The 19,203-nt window shown below is 39.4% G+C and overlaps 1 protein-coding gene across 4 annotated transcripts in view; it reads left to right on the top strand.

Moving 5' to 3' along the window:
* The window catches only part of LMO3 (LIM domain only 3), a 114,181-nt gene extending 104,312 nt beyond the window's left edge, over nucleotides 1–9,869 (top strand). For all 4 annotated transcript variants that reach the window (XM_087968690.1, XM_026678637.2, XM_026678636.2 and 1 more), the window contains one exon: nucleotides 9,377–9,869. In XM_087968690.1, coding sequence (XP_087824816.1) covers nucleotides 9,377–9,482 — 106 coding nt within the window. In that variant the 3' untranslated portion in view covers nucleotides 9,483–9,869. The remainder of the gene's footprint in view (nucleotides 1–9,376) is intronic.
* Nucleotides 9,870–19,203: the final 9,334 nt, after the last annotated feature.

Raw genomic sequence — 19,203 nt, 5'->3', positions numbered from 1 at the left:
AACTCTCATATAGTCTCAGTCATATCCAAGACATTTTTGGAGGGCGCCAGGTTTAGGAAGTTTCGTCTAAGAAATGGCATGTAATTCACGGGTAAAAATTGAGCTGCTGGCTTATGGTGGAAGACCAAGAGAAACACTGAAAAAGGCAAGGATTAATTCTACATATATGGAAAGCATAATCTTACATGGTGACACTCCAATAGACGCAAAAGAAAATTAAGCTCTAATTTATAGCAGGAGATTATTACTCTTCGTGAAATTTGAAGAGGGATTAGTATATGGCTCTTTAAAAGATCAGCATCAGTGGAGCTATGCTTTAAATCACAGAGAAAATCTTTGTGGCTGCTAAGAGTCAGCAATGAGTTGATGGCACGTAATCAGTCAATCAAACAATGTGGTTTAAGCCATAAAGCATTAAAAAAACATTTATTTTGCCTTTATCAATTAAAAGAGTTAGGAATGCTTCTCAAGAACATAAGGTCTGCCCAAGTTCCCAGCCTTTACTGATCTTTAAAAGCAAAGGTAGACCTTACTACTTCCAAGAAGGGAAACTAGCAGGAAAACTCAGGACACTGGAGTAGGAAGGTGAAAAGTTATTCTGAAATATATTAAGGAAAATAATTTCCATATTATTTCTGACAAAATTAGATGGAGGTGACCAGGAAATCACCAGAGTCAAATTCAACTCAAAGGAGATATTCCTTTTTTTATTAAGAAAAAAAAATTATGGGAGTAGAGACTAGAGATTCTTTGGGACTGAAGGTATCAGGCATAATCATATTTATATCTTAATTTCCCTAACCTTATTCCTAGAGAAAATTGCCTTCCATAGGAAGAAATAGTCCCAGTGGACCAATGTTGAGCTCTCTCCCCTCCCTCAAACTGCTTTGAGATTCGATTTTAATGATGAAAAGTAGGTTTTAAATTGATACAAAATAATGAATAAGACCCTAAGCCTCACTAGAGGTTCTCTCGTTTTCTCTCTCTCTCTCTCTCTCTCTCTCACCCACACGTATACACACACATATATGTACACAGCTTAAATTAAAGAAGATAGTAGTAGTAGAAATATTGGATTGAATTCAATCTCTGCAATTAAAATTCTGCCAAAGTGAACCCCTTTTATCTTGCTGCAAAGTCTATGAGCCACCACATTTCCATACCCCGAAAAAAAAAAATACTGCAGAATTTATTTGCTTTCTCCTCAGTCTGCTTTACAGTAGAGATCTGAATTCACATGAGGAGACGTGGGCAGGTTGGAACCATTTTGGATTACCTTTTCTTGTTAACAGCAGTGAAAACAAACCTGGTGGCATGAAAGAGGGCGATACTATGATTTATGAAAAGAAACACAATTTGTATGTGTGCTCGGAACCAGTTGCTCAAGTTTCAGAGGAAGTAGTTGCAAGAGAACTGATCAGTTGATATTTTTAAAAAGAAAAGAGTTCAGGGAGCAGGGCCACCCTGGATTGAGAGTTTTATCAAAGCAAGTCTTTTTATCAGTCATAAACCAACATATCATATTTTTTCCAAAATATATTCTTAATTTCAGTTCATTTATAGTGCAACTAAAGCCAGAAATTTTGGGGTCAATTGTTGTAATTTGAAGATTATCTGTTTTTACCCTTTCCTTTACGAGGCAAATTCCTAACCTGCCTATTTTTTACATCAGTTGGGTTTTTCAAATGATGCAATGCCAAACATTTAAATTCTATTTCAAGAGAAAGTGTGTATATGTATATCTGGTGCACGCATCCAGGTTGGCTTTCCTTGGGAAAAAGAACCTGCAAAAAGGGATGGTAACCAGAAGCAATTAGCATGGGACAGTAAAGTAATGGTAGAATCAGCCCAAGCTCTCTTTGATAGTGTTGTAGTAAGTTCTCCCCCCCACACCCAACTGTAGTAACTTTCCCTCCTCCCCTATGCAAGTGTGAATTGTGCAGCTGCCATAATTACAGCTTTCTACAATTACATTCTAAAACAAAGCTAAGTTGACCTTTCTCATCACGTTGTGCAGAAAATTAAAATATCAGACAAGTAATAACCACTGTTTAAACAATGTAATAATGCTAAGCAATTAGAAGTTACAGGGCCATTTACAGTTCCTATACATCAAGCTTGTTTTGGTGCAGAACTAAAGAGTCTGCATTCAAAATAAGGTCAGTCTTTACCCTACCAGGAGGAGGATCTACTCAAGTAAGAAATAATTGCAGCCTCTTTTGAATTGAGACTCAAAAGTCGCTCCCATTGTCATTCTTCCGAACACTTTTCCAGGGTCTTTATTAAATGTGCTTAATACGTACCTCTACTTGTTCGCTTCATTTATTCCGGGCCTCAGCTGCATATCTTTAGCATTGGTTATGCATAATTAGCACTTAGTTATTGTCTTCTCGCTTCATCCTCTGTAAGATAAAAGCTCTTTACTGGGAGAAGACAACTAATCTCCAGCAGTCAAGCAAGGCAGGTAATTTCTGATACCCTCAGAACAAAATGTTTATGGAGATTCTCAGTCATCCAGGCCTTGGTTATCCCAAAAGTGCTTTTTCAAAAGGCCACTGGACTTTGTTTTTCCTTGAAGACATTTCACTTCTCAGAAGTTTCTTCAGTTCAGTCAATTCAGTTCAGTCAGAACTGAAGAAGCTTCTTGGATGAGAAGAGAAATGTCTTCAAGGAAAAAAACAAAGTCCAATTGCTTTTTGAAAAAGCAGAACGGGACCCCAGAACCAAAGATGGGGCAAAGTTTCTTAAAGCTTGGGAGAGAAAGGAGGTTGGATTGGGGAGTGGGTTTCTCCTCCCCCCCCTTTGAAAACCTTGTTACAAGAGGAAATACAATGGTGGCTACGGCTTCTACTACCAAAGCAGGGATTAAATTTTGTAAACCTGCAGAGTACTGAAGAAGAGAGGTCCAAACTTGGAAGATACATCCCAAACCCTGTAGATCATGACCAGATCATCTGATAGTAGAAATTTCAACAAGGCAATTATTAGAAGTATGCTATGAATTACTATGGACTCCAGCACAGATTCTTCCCAGTCGTTCATGCACCACAAGGTATGGTCCTAAAAAGTCAAGATGATGATGTGATCAAAGTCAGGCACAAAAGCAGGTAGAGTTTTGACCATTCCATCGCAAGCCATACCTTGCAGCCACACCTGGCTCTAAGCTGGATTAAAATTTATATAAACCCTGGATGTGGTTTTATAAACCCTTCCATGAATGAGAATGGAAATATAAATAGAGACATCCATTGGAACACAGCTCCAGGTTTGGGTAATCCCACAACTCTGGCTATGGTTATTTGAAACTACAGTCAGTCAAGCTGCTGTTATTGTGTTGCTTTTAAAAAAAAAATACATCTGGGTTGTGACATTTTATTTCTTCAATTGCAGAATCATGCCTCCTGAACTGCTGGTTTTTTAAAGAAAAATTTGGTTTAAGCCTTTCAGTTCATCTTTGTAGGCATGTTGAGAATTTAATTTATTTATTTTATTAGTCTTAAGCATAAGACTTGAAGTTACAGTAGGTTGTAGGCAAGGGAGCTGGCTCAGTTTTGTTTGTTAATCTCCTTTTTTGCATAGACATTGGTAGAGGGACATGTTAATTTACTGTACCAAAAAATCAGGACATCTTTTCTTTAAAAAAGGGCTAAGTTTTTGTGAGCTGCCGCTGCATTGCCTTCATACAGTAGGTCCCAATCAGAGTTTGTTGGAAGATAGAAGAGACAAAATGTATGAAGAAAACTACTAAAGATTAGTGTTTTTATGTTTTGAAAACGAGGGATTTGCTATTTTTAAGGCTTCATTGAAGGCAAGAACAGCCATTAACAATCTCTTCTTAATTTTTCATCCCACAAAAATGCAAAACCCTTAAGTCAAAATGCATGGTGGAGATTTATTTTATAATGGAAGAAGTTTTAAATACGAAAAGTAGAAATTGGAAACTTCCAATAGGCCCTCCAAACATAAAGTTTATTACGTGATAGGTGAGGGTAGTCTAAGTCAAGGTTTACTGGTGGCAAAACAATCTTATTCTACCCTCCCCCCTTGTTTCTCTCACCAGCATCATCACAAACTTACCTGTCAACTAAGTTTCTCAAGGGGTTCAGACCAGGAAACTGGTTTACAAACTATTTACATAAAGCAACTGTATTTACTAACTGATTTACTAAAAGGGAACTCTGTGTGTCTTCTCCACATAGAACCAGTTTTCTGAAGATTAGAAACCCGTTATTCAACATGGCTGAAGAGATACTTTCTTTGACCTTCCATTTGTCCTTGTTCTAGAGAGCCTATGATCCCATTCCAGACTTCTGCTTGTGGCTTCTGGCCATTGCGTTGGAATGCCAAATAGCCGCCTTCTTTGGTTTTAAAATGGGAAGGGCCCAGAATTTCTCATTCAACATACAGCAGTAGCATTTCCTATTCAGCACTAGCATTGCTCCAGTTGCTAGAATTGCTAACACTGTTCCACTGCTCCAGTTGATAGGATGTGAAGTGAAAAGAGGCCACTGCACACACTCCCTTTTAGATACGATCTTGAAATAGATTTGCAAGCAGGGGGAAAAGGTGAGTTGTGCTCGGTTCCTGCTGATTATGCGGGCAATATCAGGATCGTGGCTTGTCATAGACTTCTTCTGAGGTGCTCTTTCAGCTTTTCAGTCTAGACTACTATTCTGGGATTTCTTAGCTGTGTCTTAAATATAAATCAGTCAACCCTTGCTTGGCTGTTTTTAGCCATTTCTCCTGTTCTCCCCTTCTAATTAAATTGGGAGGGAGGGGAGAAGGGGAGAGGGAGAGGGAGAGGGGGAGAGAGAGAGAGAGAGAGAGAGAGAGAGAGAGAGATGTGGTACAAATTCTGCCTACTTCAGCCCTATGGTCCTTGGATCTGATGGACTTCATCAGTGGACTTTTACAGAGAAATGTCATCTTGTGCTATCTCCCACCATGATGCTTGTCAAGGGAGAAGTGAAACTCCTGTTGTGTTTTTGTCTTTTTGTCCACTGAATGATGTGAAGGAATCACTCAAGCTCTCCGTTTTTTCTAACATAAGCGATGGAATCGGTAGAAAGAATGGGATTTCACACTTTCCTTCCACGTTTTATATTTAGATGATAGTTTGTGCATCTTCATGGATCGCTTTTTTTCTAATTATACATGGGAGTGGGGGGGGGTGAATATTTCCTCAAAGGGCAAGAACCTGATTGTGTTTTGCACAGGACAAGAAATGCCGCCCCAGACGCAAAAGAAAGAGAAGCTATAAAAGAAGATTTGCTCCCTTGGTTGGTCTCTTAGCTTTGTTCTGTAAGAAATATAATGAAATATAAAAATAGGCTGCAAGAGACCACAAATTGGGAAATAAGACCCTGTTTGGTGAAACTGATTTGTCCATAAATAACTCCAGCATTTTCAGGATCATTTTATAATCTGTGTTTACAGAGAATGGGTTTTAATCCGCGAATGGAATTAAGAAAGAAAAAGGAATGTGGGTTGAAGTTCGGGGGCTTTTTTGGGGAGGGGGGAGGGAGGGGTGGGAGAGAGAGAGTGAGACCCCACAAATAAACAGTCCAATTTTCCTTTGGGAGCCGAGCTAATTCTTTTCAATGCACTTTTTTATTACACTATTTTCTCCCCTTCTCTCTATTTAGCAAGCATAAGGATAAATTTCCAAAGCTACCCAGTTGGAAAATAAATGGCTTCGCTGTTTGTCTAGCATTCCAATCTTTACAAATGTAAATCAGTCCAACTGCTGTTCCATTTAAAACCTCACAACTTCACAAAGCATTAAAGGCCTCTTTTCAGTATACAATTTACTCGGTGACAATTCCCTCAGATTTCGGCTTCCAGCATCATTAGAGAGTGACTGACTAATAAAATACGAGGGAGCCGCTATCAGAGGTTGGGCAGGTCAACGCATATAATTCTGTGTACTTTTCCTGGGTCAGCTCCACCAGACCCTGCTATTTGAAGGTTAAATTGTTGCAATTAAGTACATATACAGCCTATTCCCATAGCTACTCTGTTGTTCAATGTACTGTAAACAATGCATGCATTTATTTCAGCTCTTAATTGGGTCCAAAATGTTGCGGTTTGGAAGAAGGGAGGGTGGGCGAGAGAGAAAGGACATTGTAATCCAAGGCCAAATTAAAGAATGCTTTCTAGACCAAGGTGGGTAATTAGTTGAAGCAAAGGCATTTTCATCTGTCCGCGTCAATGCAACAACAACAAAAAAAGTTCATTTGGGTGACTCTTTTTTTGATTTAATTGGACTGCAGCAGGCAGTTCCTCTAAGGGTGTTTTTATAGATGGAGCTCTTGTAACAAACCGATTATGATGCCACCAACCCCAATGGCATCATTCATTAGCTAAATTCTGCTGTAGGCTGAAGGCCCCTGGCTGAGTCTGGGGGCAAGCTCTCTTCTCCAGACTGCATTTAAAGGGATCACTCTTTTGAAGGAGGGGAGGGGAAGTAGACCCTTTGTAGAAACCATCTACTCATGCCATCATGCTAGACAGTTTGGGTTTCTGTAAAAAGGTCGGTTTTTACCTCTTTCAAGCCCCAATTTTGGATTGAAAAAGATGTGGATAGAAGGAACCCTACAAAGCTTTCATTGCTTAATATTTTCCTGCTCTCCTCATGGTGACATAGATCTTAATTTGGTTGCATCCATATGTGTTGCATGAATGGAAGCGATAGATAAATAGCTAACATCAGGCGTATCATTTCATCCAGTTTCTTGGAAATTTGCTTTCACTGTAAAATTATTTCTGTTTATTATGGGCGGTTTTGGCTTATGACTTTGTCATGCCCTTGTTAGAGTCGGACTCTGAGGGAGAGGAGGAACAGCTTACAGGGAGTGGAGGTGTGGCTCCGGAGGTTGTGGAGGAGGCTGGGGAAGGGCAGAGGCCGGCTGGGCAGTCAGAGGAAGAACCAGGGCCATCCCCTCTTCATCCTAGGACATACAGGGTGGAACAGAAGGAACAACTTGGCTTATGAGAGAGGAAGCGGCCATGATCCCCCTCATTAGTTGCAGCTGGAGAGAATTGTATACAAGAGAGACGGATACAACACAGTGTTGCCAGAAGCAAAGCATGTTTTATTTTGGGCTGAAGTTATCTTGGTTGGTGTCCTTCCAAAAGACTGTGCCTTGTTATCTCCTTAAAGTTGGTAATTACTTATCCTGGTCCATTGTGGAATTTCCTTCATTGTAGTTTGTTTGGGGTTTTTTATTTCACCTCTATCTGCTCATTAAGTTCAGACTGTATTGCTTTCTTTTAAAGACTATTTTTGAGTAAGTTTTATCTCCAACTGAGAATTATTGAACAGTGGGGCCAAGTTGGATGCATTAAAGGACATTTATTTACGTTTTGGATTTTGTTACATTTGTGTTACACTCCAGGTCATTACATAGTTATTACATTTTAGCCACAACTGAGTATGCTCCTTCTTCTTCACCTATAGTCTTAAGCTCACATCTCACTGAGCCATAAAGTGGTTTGTTTGGCTAGAGTTCTGCATGTTGTATGAGCCCAACTAACTGGTTAATTTATATTGACGTAATGCAATGTATCTGCAGCTTGGGGCACTGTGAAATTTTAGAATGTTGTTTTTTTCTGCTTTTGCAAACAAGTCCGTTACTAATTATATTAGCTAAAGTGATCCCGCTTACTTATCTTGTCAACGTTTTGTGCGCTGTATTAATGTATCTTAAAATTATTTTGAGAATTACTGCATGTTTAACTGCTGTTTCTAAGGTATGCTACAAAGGGAGATCAAGCCAGCCAAATGATAAATGTGTAATCAGTAAATGCATTCATTTGAAACTAATTTCTCACTTTAAATACTTTGCTATTTAATAACTGAAAGGAATATATGTATGCTTTTAATATATATTTTTTGTACTGGCCCAAGGCTCTATTAGTTAGCCTTTCTAGTGTAACATTTTAACAAGGGGCCTACAAGGATTAAATATCTTAGGTCCTTGCCCTTCTAAATGCCCCACTGGTGTGAATCCAGCCATCCCTAACTGAGAAAATTGGGGTGAGCCCATTGACCCTGCCCTTCTGTCTTGGGCCTATAGCTGCTTTTCTTGTATTAAAAAAGGACATAAGGACCCTGTTCAACTTATCTTGTGTTTACATTTTCTGAGCTTTGAAAGATTAATATTGAGATGCAGGTAGTCCTCGACTTACGACAATTCATTTAGCAACCGCTGACAGTACCGAAAAAGTGACCCATGACCGTTTTTCACACTTAACAACCATTGCAGCATCCATCCCCATGATCACATGATCAAAATTCAGACATTTGCAAACCGACTGATATTTATGACGGTGGAAATGTCCCGGGGGTCATGTGATCATCTTTTGCGACCTCCTGACTTATGTCAGTAGGGAAGCCAGATTCACTTAACAACCACGTTATTGGCGTAACAACTTAGCAGTGATTCATTGAACAATTGTCATAAAACGGGATGAAATTCAACTTAACTATCTCGCTTAGCAGTGGAAATTTTGAGCTCAATTGTGGTCATAAGTCAAGGACTACATATATAAATCAGTATTTTCTGCAAAGCTTCACCCCGTGTCTTTGCAAGGCTACCTTGGTAGAATGGTTCAAAAGGAAGAGTTGTGCCCCTGAGTTCAGATCGAATGCTACCATAAGTCAACCACTCATTCAGACGCAGAAGCCACACAAACATAATAGGATAAAAGATCTGTCCAAATCCTGGTCAGTAATAATCCTTCCAAGCTCAGACAACCAACCATGAACTATATTTTATTTATGTATGTGTCAATCAAATTTGTGTAGCTGCCCATCTTATCAAAAGCAACTCTGGGCAGCATACAACAATCGGAACTTATACGGTCCTTTCTGTTAGGGCCACACAAAATAAATAAAACAATTGGAAAAAAAATCACAAATATAAAAACAACAGATACAGAAATCTACCTACGGAAAAACAAATGTACAACCAATTTGAATATTGAGCTATGGTGGCGCAGTAGTTGGAATGCAGTGTCTTAATTCTGCCGACTGCCAGCAGTTCGATTCTCACTGGCCTATGGTTGACTCAGCCTTCCATCCTTCTGAGGTCGGTAAAATGAGGAGACAGATTGTTGGGGGGGCAATAGGCAGACTCTGTAAACCGCTTAGGGAGTTCTGTAAAGCACTATGAAGCAGTATATAAGTCTAGGTGCTATTCTAAGTTTTGTTGGGGTGAAGTTGTGAGGAGAAAGGGCTGGGGGTAGATAAAGAGGCCCTTAAAAAATATGAAGAGCTGTGGTTGGCCATCTAAGAAGGTTCCCCTCCTGGTTTGAGGCGTTGTCATAGGATCCAATACAAATTGAATCATCTCTTTCCCTTTTGTATTTCCAGATTTTGTGTGGGAGACAAATTTTTCCTAAAGAACAACATGATTCTCTGCCAGACGGACTATGAAGAAGGTTTAATGAAAGAGGGCTACGCACCCCAGGTCCGCTGATTCAGCCCCTCCAAACTTCTCTGATTATGGAAGCCCATCATTCTTTTCTTTTTTTCTGTCCTTTCCTTCTCTTTTTAACATGTATATAAGAAATGACACCAGAACCTACTAAATAGCATAGATATAGGGAGACAAAATGATCCTGTGGAATAAAAAGAGAACTGCACTTATCTGTAGTAAAAATTGCACCTGTTCACAGCTGGATGTCCATTAAAAATATTGTACATACTGCTGAAAGTTTAGTTTTGATTTTGGCTTGCTGGTTTTGGGAGGGTTTTTTCTTTCTTTCCCTTTTGTGTCCTTTGGCATGAGATGCTTATTTTGGACTAATGTACATAATATATTGTAAGATTTGAAGCACAAATGTAATACAGTTTTATTGTGTTACTATTTGTGTTCCCGTTTGCTTCTTTGTATTGTTGCATTTAGTACAATCGGTGTCTAAACTTTATGATATATTTATGCTTTCTGTATTTACCAGCTATTTTGAAAAGGCCATATCTTTCTAGTGAAACCAACAAGCAAGTGGGGGGTTGGGAGAAATTTTAAGAGCCAATCCATTGTATTCTTCTCTGTATTGGAAGCTGTACAACTGTGCAACATTGACCCTTGAACTATTCGAATTAAAAATAACAGATGAGATTGAGCCAATGTTAAGTACCTACTTCCATTGAAATGGATAGGACATATTTAAGTGCATGCTTAACTCTTCTGTTTAAATCAGTGGGCTTTAGAATTGCTTAACTTTTTACTAGATTATAATGCTAGCAACAGACAGTGCTGAAATTGCTGTACTCTGAGGTATTTTAGAAGATCACTGGAAACCTGCTGCTGCTTTCCCCTTTAAAAAGAAAGATGTTAGCTCTTTTCGTTCACTCTGCATATTGAAAATTATTTCCTGTAATTATTTGGAAATGGCTATGTTGTCACCTATCAACAACAACTTTACAGACAGGAGTTTTCAACTTCTACCGAGCAGGTTTTTCGTTCTTTTGGGGGCTGCTGTGCTCCACACCCTCCCTAAGAAAATATAATATTCTCCATTTCCAATATAACTGGGAATGAGGAGCTGAGCCCCAATGCAACTCAGTGCCTTTGGGTGTTGTGTAAAATATTTTATATGTGTATATATAAATATTTCTGAAGTTATTTTAATGTAGCATAGTGATTTCTGCTCCTGTACAGGAACATATTATTGAAGAAGAAAAACACCCTCAGTGTCTTTCCTAAATTTCATCCTGTCCAGTGGATTTAAGAGATTGTGTGCTCAATCCCAACTTGCATTGTTGACCATGAGTGCCCTCTTGAGGTTACTATCTATGTGCTAATGCAAGACAACTGGACGGGTCAGAGACACCACAGTGGCAATGCCTTCATGCCGGAGACTGACAAAAACCCTGTTTCATTGTCCAGAAGCACGATCCTCTGTTTTGCTTTGGCTTGCCATTTGTGGAAACAGAAATGAAACGCCTCCAGTAGAGCCCTACGGTTTTTAGCATCTGTTCTTTTGTAGATGTGTTTGCTCAAAACTTAACTGAATATTGTATTTTTTGTTTGTTTGTTTGTTTCTTAATTTATTGTTATCCATTCCAAATTGTTGGGGTGGGAACTTCTAAAAAGAAATAAAATCTAAGGATTGGATGGCAATATTTGAAAGTGGTGCTTCTCCACGTCCCATCGCCTTCTTGTCGGCCAACTGCGAGTTGTCCAGTAAAGGTGCCATTCGCATTGTACACAACAGCTGCTCATAAAAAAACAACACCAACCGAAATGGGGAGATTCACAACTTCTCCGCTTGCACAATTTCCCTGGAGTTTTAACACTAGGACTATTCCTTCTCCAGCCTGCTGGCCATCATTTGGAGTCCTCAAACAAATGCATTGTGAGTTGAGTAGAGCACTTTCCTGGGCTCCCAACTTCATGATCTATTGCTCTAAGCACAGTCTTCCAATTAAGGAGGCTTGGCACCAGTTCATCAGTTAACCTGGTCTGCCAAGCAAAGTGATGCTTCATTCTGTCCATATTGGGAAGAGGACAACTGTATTCCCTTTTGGAGTTGCAGTCCGAAGAAAATATTTTATGGTTTCTTTCCCTACCTGGCTATTTTATGCAATTCCTGTAGCCAGGTTTTATCATTTACACAAAGGCTTTGATACCCACAAATGAGGGCCAAGTCCATTTCATTCACAGTGTCGTATGAACCGATCTAGGTTGCATCTTCCACACTAATAGGCATAGCAAAGCACAATTATTCTTTCTTTAGAAGGTAGAATACCGGGATCCATTTTGAAAATAAATCGTGCACAAATATGTAAGCATTAGGCAAATGATCGGCAAGAAAACATTTTTGAGAGCATTCTTATACAATCTTGCATCTGTCTGTATTACTTTGCATTGTTTTAGAAATTTGCATTGAAATTCACTATACAAATTTCTAAAAGAATGCAAAGTGCTACAGAAAGATGCTGATACATATTTGCATTTGGAAAAAGAATGCAAGTATGGTATTGCAAAAAGCACACTGCAGAAATTCAATTATTCCTGGTCATATCAGTGATACCACTAGTTCCCTTTTGTCACAGCTGACTACTTTTCAGTGAAACTACTGTTTCCTCGAAAATAAGACCAAGTCTTATTATCAATTTTTGCTCCAAAAGAGGCTTATGTTCCAGTTAGGTCTTATTTTAGAAGAAACAGTACTAAATGCGTCTGTCTGGCTGACAATCTTAGCTGGGGCTTATTCTTGGGGTAGATCTTATGCGCATCCTAAAAATCAAGCTAGGGTTTGTTTTCCAGTTGGATCTTATTTTTGAGGAAGCACAGTAGTAGTATGCTGCTGCTTCTTTTTTGGTTATTTATTCATTAAATTTATATGCTGCCCATACCACAGTGCAGCAACTCTGGGCTGCTTGCATACTGTTTAAACACACAAAAAAACACTAAATATTAAAGTAGATAGAGCAAATAAATTACAAACCAAAAATATGGGGTGTGGGTAGGTTGAAGCCCAAAACCAAAAGGCAAAAACCCAGTTTTGTGGCTCTTACGGAAGGCCAAGAGGGTGGGTGCAGATTTCACCTCAAGAGGCACAGATGGTGGGAGCCACAGCAAAAAAAAATTCCTTCTGTATCCTGCCAACTGGAACTCCATGACTGACAAGATCTGCAGCATGCCATTTCTGCAATGAAGGGAGCAGGGTAACACTGGGCCGTATCTAACAAAATGAAATTCTGTGTAGAGAAAAGTATAGTCCTACACTTAGGCAAGAAAAACCAAAAGGACACATATAGACTTGGTGAAACCAGGCTCAATAGCAGTAACTCTGAGAGGGATCTTGGAGTCTTAGTGGACAACCAGCTAAATATGAGCCAGCCTTGTGCAGCAGCAGCCAAAAAAGCTAATGCAATCCTAAATTGCATTAACAGGGGGATACAATAGAGATCAAGTGAGGTACTAATACCACTCTATAAAGCCTTAGTAAGACCACACCTAGAGTACTGCATCCAGTTTTATTCACCACATTATAAAAAAAGATGTTGAGACTCTAGAAAAAGTACAGAGAAGAACAACCAGGATGATTAGGGGACTGGAGGCTAAAACATACAATGAACGGTTGCAGGAACTGAACATGGCTAGTCTAGGGAAGAGAAGGACCAGGGGAGACATGATAGCAATCTTCCAATATTTGAAGGACTGCCACAGAGAGGAGGAAGGGGGTCAAGCTATTTTCTAAAACACCTGAAGGCCAGACAAGGAATAAAGGATGGAAACTGAACAAGGAGAGATTTAACCTGGAAATAAGGAGAAATTTTCTGACAGAACAATCAACCAATTAACAGCTTGCCTCGGAAGTTTGGGAGCGTCATCACTGGAGGCTTTCAAGAAGAGATTGGACTGCCATTTGTCAGAAATGGTATAGGATGTCCTGCTTGGGTGGGGGGTTGGACTAGATGACCTACAAGGTACCTTCCAACTCTGATTATCTGCTATTTTTTGATGCAAGGGGGTGGCCAAATCTGGCTCTAGGTTTTGCCTTGGCTAACCTTTGCCAATAAACAACCAAGTCAGAAGTTCATTTAAAAGCAGTTTATTGGAGTGCTGTGATAAAGTGGGATCTCCCTATGAAAAGGGAGAATCAGGAAAAATAACTTAACATTTACTTTTATAGTTAGCAGAACAAAGAACTTCAAAGTAACAGTTAATTGGGTTAGAAATAGTTACATCACAAGAATTAAAGCGTCCAATAATATGTGAACATAGCCATGGGAAAGAGCATTGTATGCTAAGTAAAAGAAACATTTGCAAAGCAAAAACATCAAAATGGGCCTGGGTGAGATACATCTGCAGAACTTCTCAAGGTTGGGCTTGACTATTTTCTTTGTTCATGGATGTGAGAACACCTAGAAACAAAGGTGTTATTCTACAATATATTAAATTGTTCTCCTGCCAGTCCTGGTTTCTGAAATAGGCTTTTTCTTGAAGGTTAATGGTTAGGACAAATTATTAGCAATATATTTGAACAAGCAAATTTAAAATACAAGAAAGCCCATGTTAGTCAGTGCGACAGTACTACAAAAACCATGTTTCAAGTATTACAAAGTCCATTCTGTGTGGCCCTCAAAGTGGTGATCTTCGACTTTCGCACTTCAGCTAGCAGAGAGAATCCTAATATTGATTCCAGGATCATAACAGCTTGTCTCTGAATAACTAACTATGCCCAGCTAATCTTTGTGCCTAAGCCCAGTTTGTGTGAATCTACCTCTCATTATTACATGATGGGCCCATTGAAAATCTATGAGTTTCACAGGCATAGAGTGGGGTGCGTGCATGTCAGAAAAGATGCAAAGCTCAGGGAAAAAGATAACATTATTTAGCACGCAGCAGCAAGCTGATGGATGCGAAGAGGTGCAAGAGCACAAATGATGATCTCAGGCAAAATGAAAACAAAAAGATGACTATTAGCCTCACATGCTAAATTGAATTTGAGGCAGCACAGGAGTTCTGGATGATAAGCTGTTAAGATAATATTGCTTGCTTGCTTGCTTGCTTGCTTGCTCACTTGTTTTCTTTATAACAAGGGTGCCTGCATTCATTTCCTAATAGGTTATTTCCCTCTCGTTTTTGAATTTATTTATTTTTATTTGTTGCCATTCCCTTAAAAAAACAATTCAGAAAACTAGAGACCAAGAGCAACAGAAAAAAGTTCCAGGGTGCAGTTCAATATTGCCGCTTGCAAATTCAGCGAAATAATATAATAACAAATTGATGGTTGATAGGGTCCTTTGGCTCATTTTTTTCACAACAGCTCTGGTGACCATACTTGGAATATTGAATTCAGTTTTGGTCACCATATTATAAAAAAAAATGTTGAGCTCTAGAAAGTGTGCAGAGAAGAGCAACAATGATTATTATTAAGGGACTGGAGGATAAAAATACGAAGAATGGTTTCAGGAACTGGGTATGTCGATGTTTAATGAAAAGAAGGACTAGGGCTGTCATGGTAACAGTCTTCCATTATTGCCACAAAGAAAACGGAGTCAATCTATTCTCCGGAGCATCTGAAAACAAGAGAAGAAGCAGTGGATGGAAAATAATCAAGGAGAAAACCAATCTAGAACTAAGGAGAATTTTCCTGACAATTAGAAGAATTAATCAGTGGAACGACTTGCCTCGAGAAGTTGTGGGTTCTCCAAAACTGGAAGTCTGTAAGAAGAGATTGGACAACCATTTGTCTGAAATGATATGGGATTTCCTACTTGAGCAGGGGATTGGTCAGATGATCTTTTAAGGTCCCTTCCAACTCTTGTTAGTCTGCTCTGTTATTCTATTATTATGATCCTCAAACAGTTAAAACATACAGGTGGTCTTTGCATAATGACTGTCTTGTTTAGCAACTGTTTGAAATAAAGTCAGCACTGAAAAAATAAATCTACAATCAGTCCTCACATAACCATTGGGGTATCTCTAGCAGTCACATAATTACCAGCTTCCAACAAGCAAAGTCAATGGAGAAACAGGCAGTAAAATTACAAATCAGGGATACATCATGTCTCACTTTAAAACCATGGGTCTTAACAACTAAGTTGCTGGTTGCAATTGTTTGGAAAACTTGTAATAGAGTTGACTTGATAAAAATTCAGTGGCTGGTTCTCACTTCCTGTAAGAAAGTGGCATTAATATCAGAAGCAGTCATATTTTTAATTCTGCTGGTGCATTATTTTGGTTTAATGTCCCATCTCAACACTTAATTTTTCCAAAACAAAACTAGAAATGGTAAAAAGGATGTTCACAGGATGAACAGATTCATACCGAAGTAGGTTTTCCCTTTGGGTAATCAGGTTCTAATGTATTAAATTACGCTCAAAGCGCCTATTAAATTTAGAATAGAGCCAGTTTGGTACACTGGTTAAGGCAACAGGCTAGAAACAGGAAGACTGGGAGTTTCTCAGCCCTAAAAAGGAAGCAGTAGCAAATCACTTCTGAAAACTTCCTTAAGGAAACCACGTGGACTAATCTAGGCCAGGAGTCATCATTGACTGGGGAAGGCACCCTAAAAAAAGAATCTATGTATGTGTTTTTTTGCAAAATAACTAACAAAGACCAAGTTTCTTTCAGTATAAGTGTCACATGAACCTGATATTGGGCATTGGCTGGCAACCAAACCATTTTATTTTATAGGCCTGTATAGCAGGGGTGGGATTCTCCCGGTTCAGACCAGTTCGGGTGAACCCCTTGTTTGGACGATCAGCTAGCTCCAAACCAGTTTGCTCCAACAAGCATGTGGCCCTGCCTGCCCACCCCTGCTATTCCCTGTGCTTTATGTCTTTTTGTTAGAGCATGGCTGATTCGCGCGGCAGAGCAGTTTGCCGCGCCTCAGCTGTTTTCTTCAGCTGCAGTTGAAGGTAAGTATTAGCTGTTTAAACCACAGAGCACAGGCTCACCGAACCGGTTGTTATACCGGTTGAATCGCACCCCTGCTGTATATCCTTATGACCAGTTGCTTTGCAATCATTTGAAGTTGTAGTAGACCCCTAAAAAACCCTAAAATTCCCCTAAAAACCTACTGATGGTCCTGAAATTATGGCTGTTACAGTGCTCCCAGGTTCATTTGGCCTTATGACCAACCGTAGGGATGTTGTAGTGCTCCCCCCATGTCCCCCCCATTCCTGGGAGCAGCCACCATTTTCAGGGCAGCCGCATTGAAATGTAACCGCTCTAAAACTGGCAGATGCTTTTGGGGTGACATCATGTGGCCCACTAACAGAGAGGCCTGTTCTCGTTCATCCTGGCCCTCTGAAGTGAAGTTTGAGAGATGAAATTACTAGGCTGATAGGAGCTACTGCAGCTCTATGTAATAGCTAAGCTCTATGTAATATCTAAGGGGCTGAATGTCTATGGAGCTTCTCAGTCATTCAGGTCATGGTTGTCCCAAGAGGCAACTGGACTTTCTGGTTTTTCTTTGAAGACGTTTCACTTCTCATCCAAGAAGCTTCTTCAGTTCATCCAAGAAGTTTCTTCAGAGCTGAAGAAGCTTCTTGGATGAGAAGCGAAATGTCTTCAAAGGAAAACCAGAAAGTCCAGTAAAGAAGCACCTTTGGGGCATCTAAGGGGCTGCCACAAAGAAAAGAGGGTCAACCTATCATCCAAAATACATGAAGGCAGGACAAGAAGCAATGGATGGAAACTAATCAACAAGAGAATCAACCTAGAAATAAGAAGAACATTCCTGACAGAACAAAAAAACAACCCATGGGAACAATTTGCTTCTAGAAGGATTTTAAAGCAAGGTGGGACTTTGGGACAAAGAAGGATGTTACAAACCAAAGTGGATTTGTCTTGTGATTTTTCCCATAGGGAGGCACCCTAAATGCCTTTGCGATGATTTCACAAATTCTTTGCAAAGATTAGCAAAAGCATCCTTGCCATCTTCCCCTTCTTTGCAGTGTCGTTGGATGAAAGCTTTCTGGGAAAAAAAAAACAATGTAATCAATGTGTTCAGAACATCATCTGATACAAATTGCTCATTAACTCAATAGCACATCATAATAAAAGACAATTAATTAATGAGTCACCCTTGGATCACTTTGATTACAACACGGCTTGTAGAAATGGCAGTTATAAATTATGCTGCCTCTTTGTATAGGGTGTGTGTGTGCATGTGTATAAAAGCACCTGATCATAGCCAATGCGGTATTTTAACCCATGCTTACAATTGGCAATTAGAAGATTAGCTTCATAAAGGAGTGAATGCCATGTGTCATATAGATCCTCAAACAATGACTAGATGCTATCTGACAAGAAGGTCAACTTATTCTCCAAAGCACCTGAAGGCAAGAAAAAGAAGCAACGGATAGAAATTAATCAAGAAAGAAGCAACTTAGAATGAAGGAGAAATTTCCCAACAGTTAGAACAATTAATCAGTGGAACGACTTGCCTCTAGAAGTTGCGGGTTCTCCATTACTGGAGGTCTTCAAGAAGAGATTGGACAGCCATTTATCCAGAATAGCATAGGGTTTCCTGCTTGAGGAGCGGGTTGGACTAGAGGATCTCCAAAGTCCCTTCCAACTCTGTTATTCTGTAAAGGAATTCGACAATGTCATCCTTATTTTCTCTAAAAAGTATCATTTTCACCATTATTCCCATTTTACAGGTAACTGCTCAAAGCCAAAGGCTTTAGCAGATTACAGATTTCTAATTAAACAATTATGAAAGTTGTTTTTCCCATCTACATTACTGGATGGAGAGAAGATGCCATGAAAGAGACACCTGTTTGTCCTCAAATAAGCTGAAGGAGTGATATACACGTTGCTTTTCTTCCTCTGTCAATTAGTTGTTGTTCTCTGCTGGGTCTGAGATACAATACGATGTCTGTGTGAGTGTTTGTGTGTGGGTGTGTTACAACTCAGTGAAGATCATACACATTATGTGCAGAAGCTTACTGATATTTCATTCCACTCATTAAAAAGAAAGGGTATCACAATCAAAGTAGAAATTACTTTTGATATTTATAAACAAATTAATGTGCAACATTTGGTGGAGAAAATGCAAATCAATGGGGAAGAAACTAACAGTTATTGACATCACAGCCTGCACAAAAGTGGAATGTCACCCAATTAGTACTTGATTAGTGCCCATTTTTTTCCCCCCTTTAAAGCAAATATTAAATTTAGAGGAGAGATTTTCTATACTGCTAAAATAAGAGGGATATTTTCTCTTCATGGGTTCCATGTTTCAAATTACTAGAAGGGTGGTCTCCAAAGCTACAAATTAAATGCTGAAATGCTTACTAGTTTTATTTCAACTTTTTAGTTGTAAGGAAATACGAAATTCTAGGCAGAAAAGACAATATAGGCTGGTGAATTATGCCTACTGTCTCCCCATGCATGATGCCTATCTCGGTAAATATTGTACTTAAGTTTACCATTCAGCTCTTGGATAGAATCTTATTTCCTGTTCACATCGGTCCTTCCCCTTGCACTGAGAAAATCTTTTTAAGACCGTGCTAAAAGAGTCCAATCCACTTGAAAGTTGAGAAGAACTGTTTCAGAGATTTCTCAGTGGCATGAGTACTGCCACCCTTACTATCTGCCTTTCTGAAAAGCAAGGAAGCTGAATGTTTGTGGCAGTGGCGGTATGCTACCGATTTGGCCCGGTTCTGCCGAGCCGGTAGCGGCGATGAGCAGCGGAGACCGAACCGGTTCTCTCCACCTCTCTGCTGTT

Source organism: Notechis scutatus, chromosome 6 (assembly GCF_049901735.1).
Source record: "Notechis scutatus isolate UNSWTSFEM ecotype Mainland chromosome 6, rNotScu1.2, whole genome shotgun sequence".
In the NCBI taxonomy this organism is placed as follows: domain Eukaryota; kingdom Metazoa; phylum Chordata; class Lepidosauria; order Squamata; family Elapidae; genus Notechis; species Notechis scutatus.
This window is presented reverse-complemented; position numbering and strand designations above follow the sequence as displayed.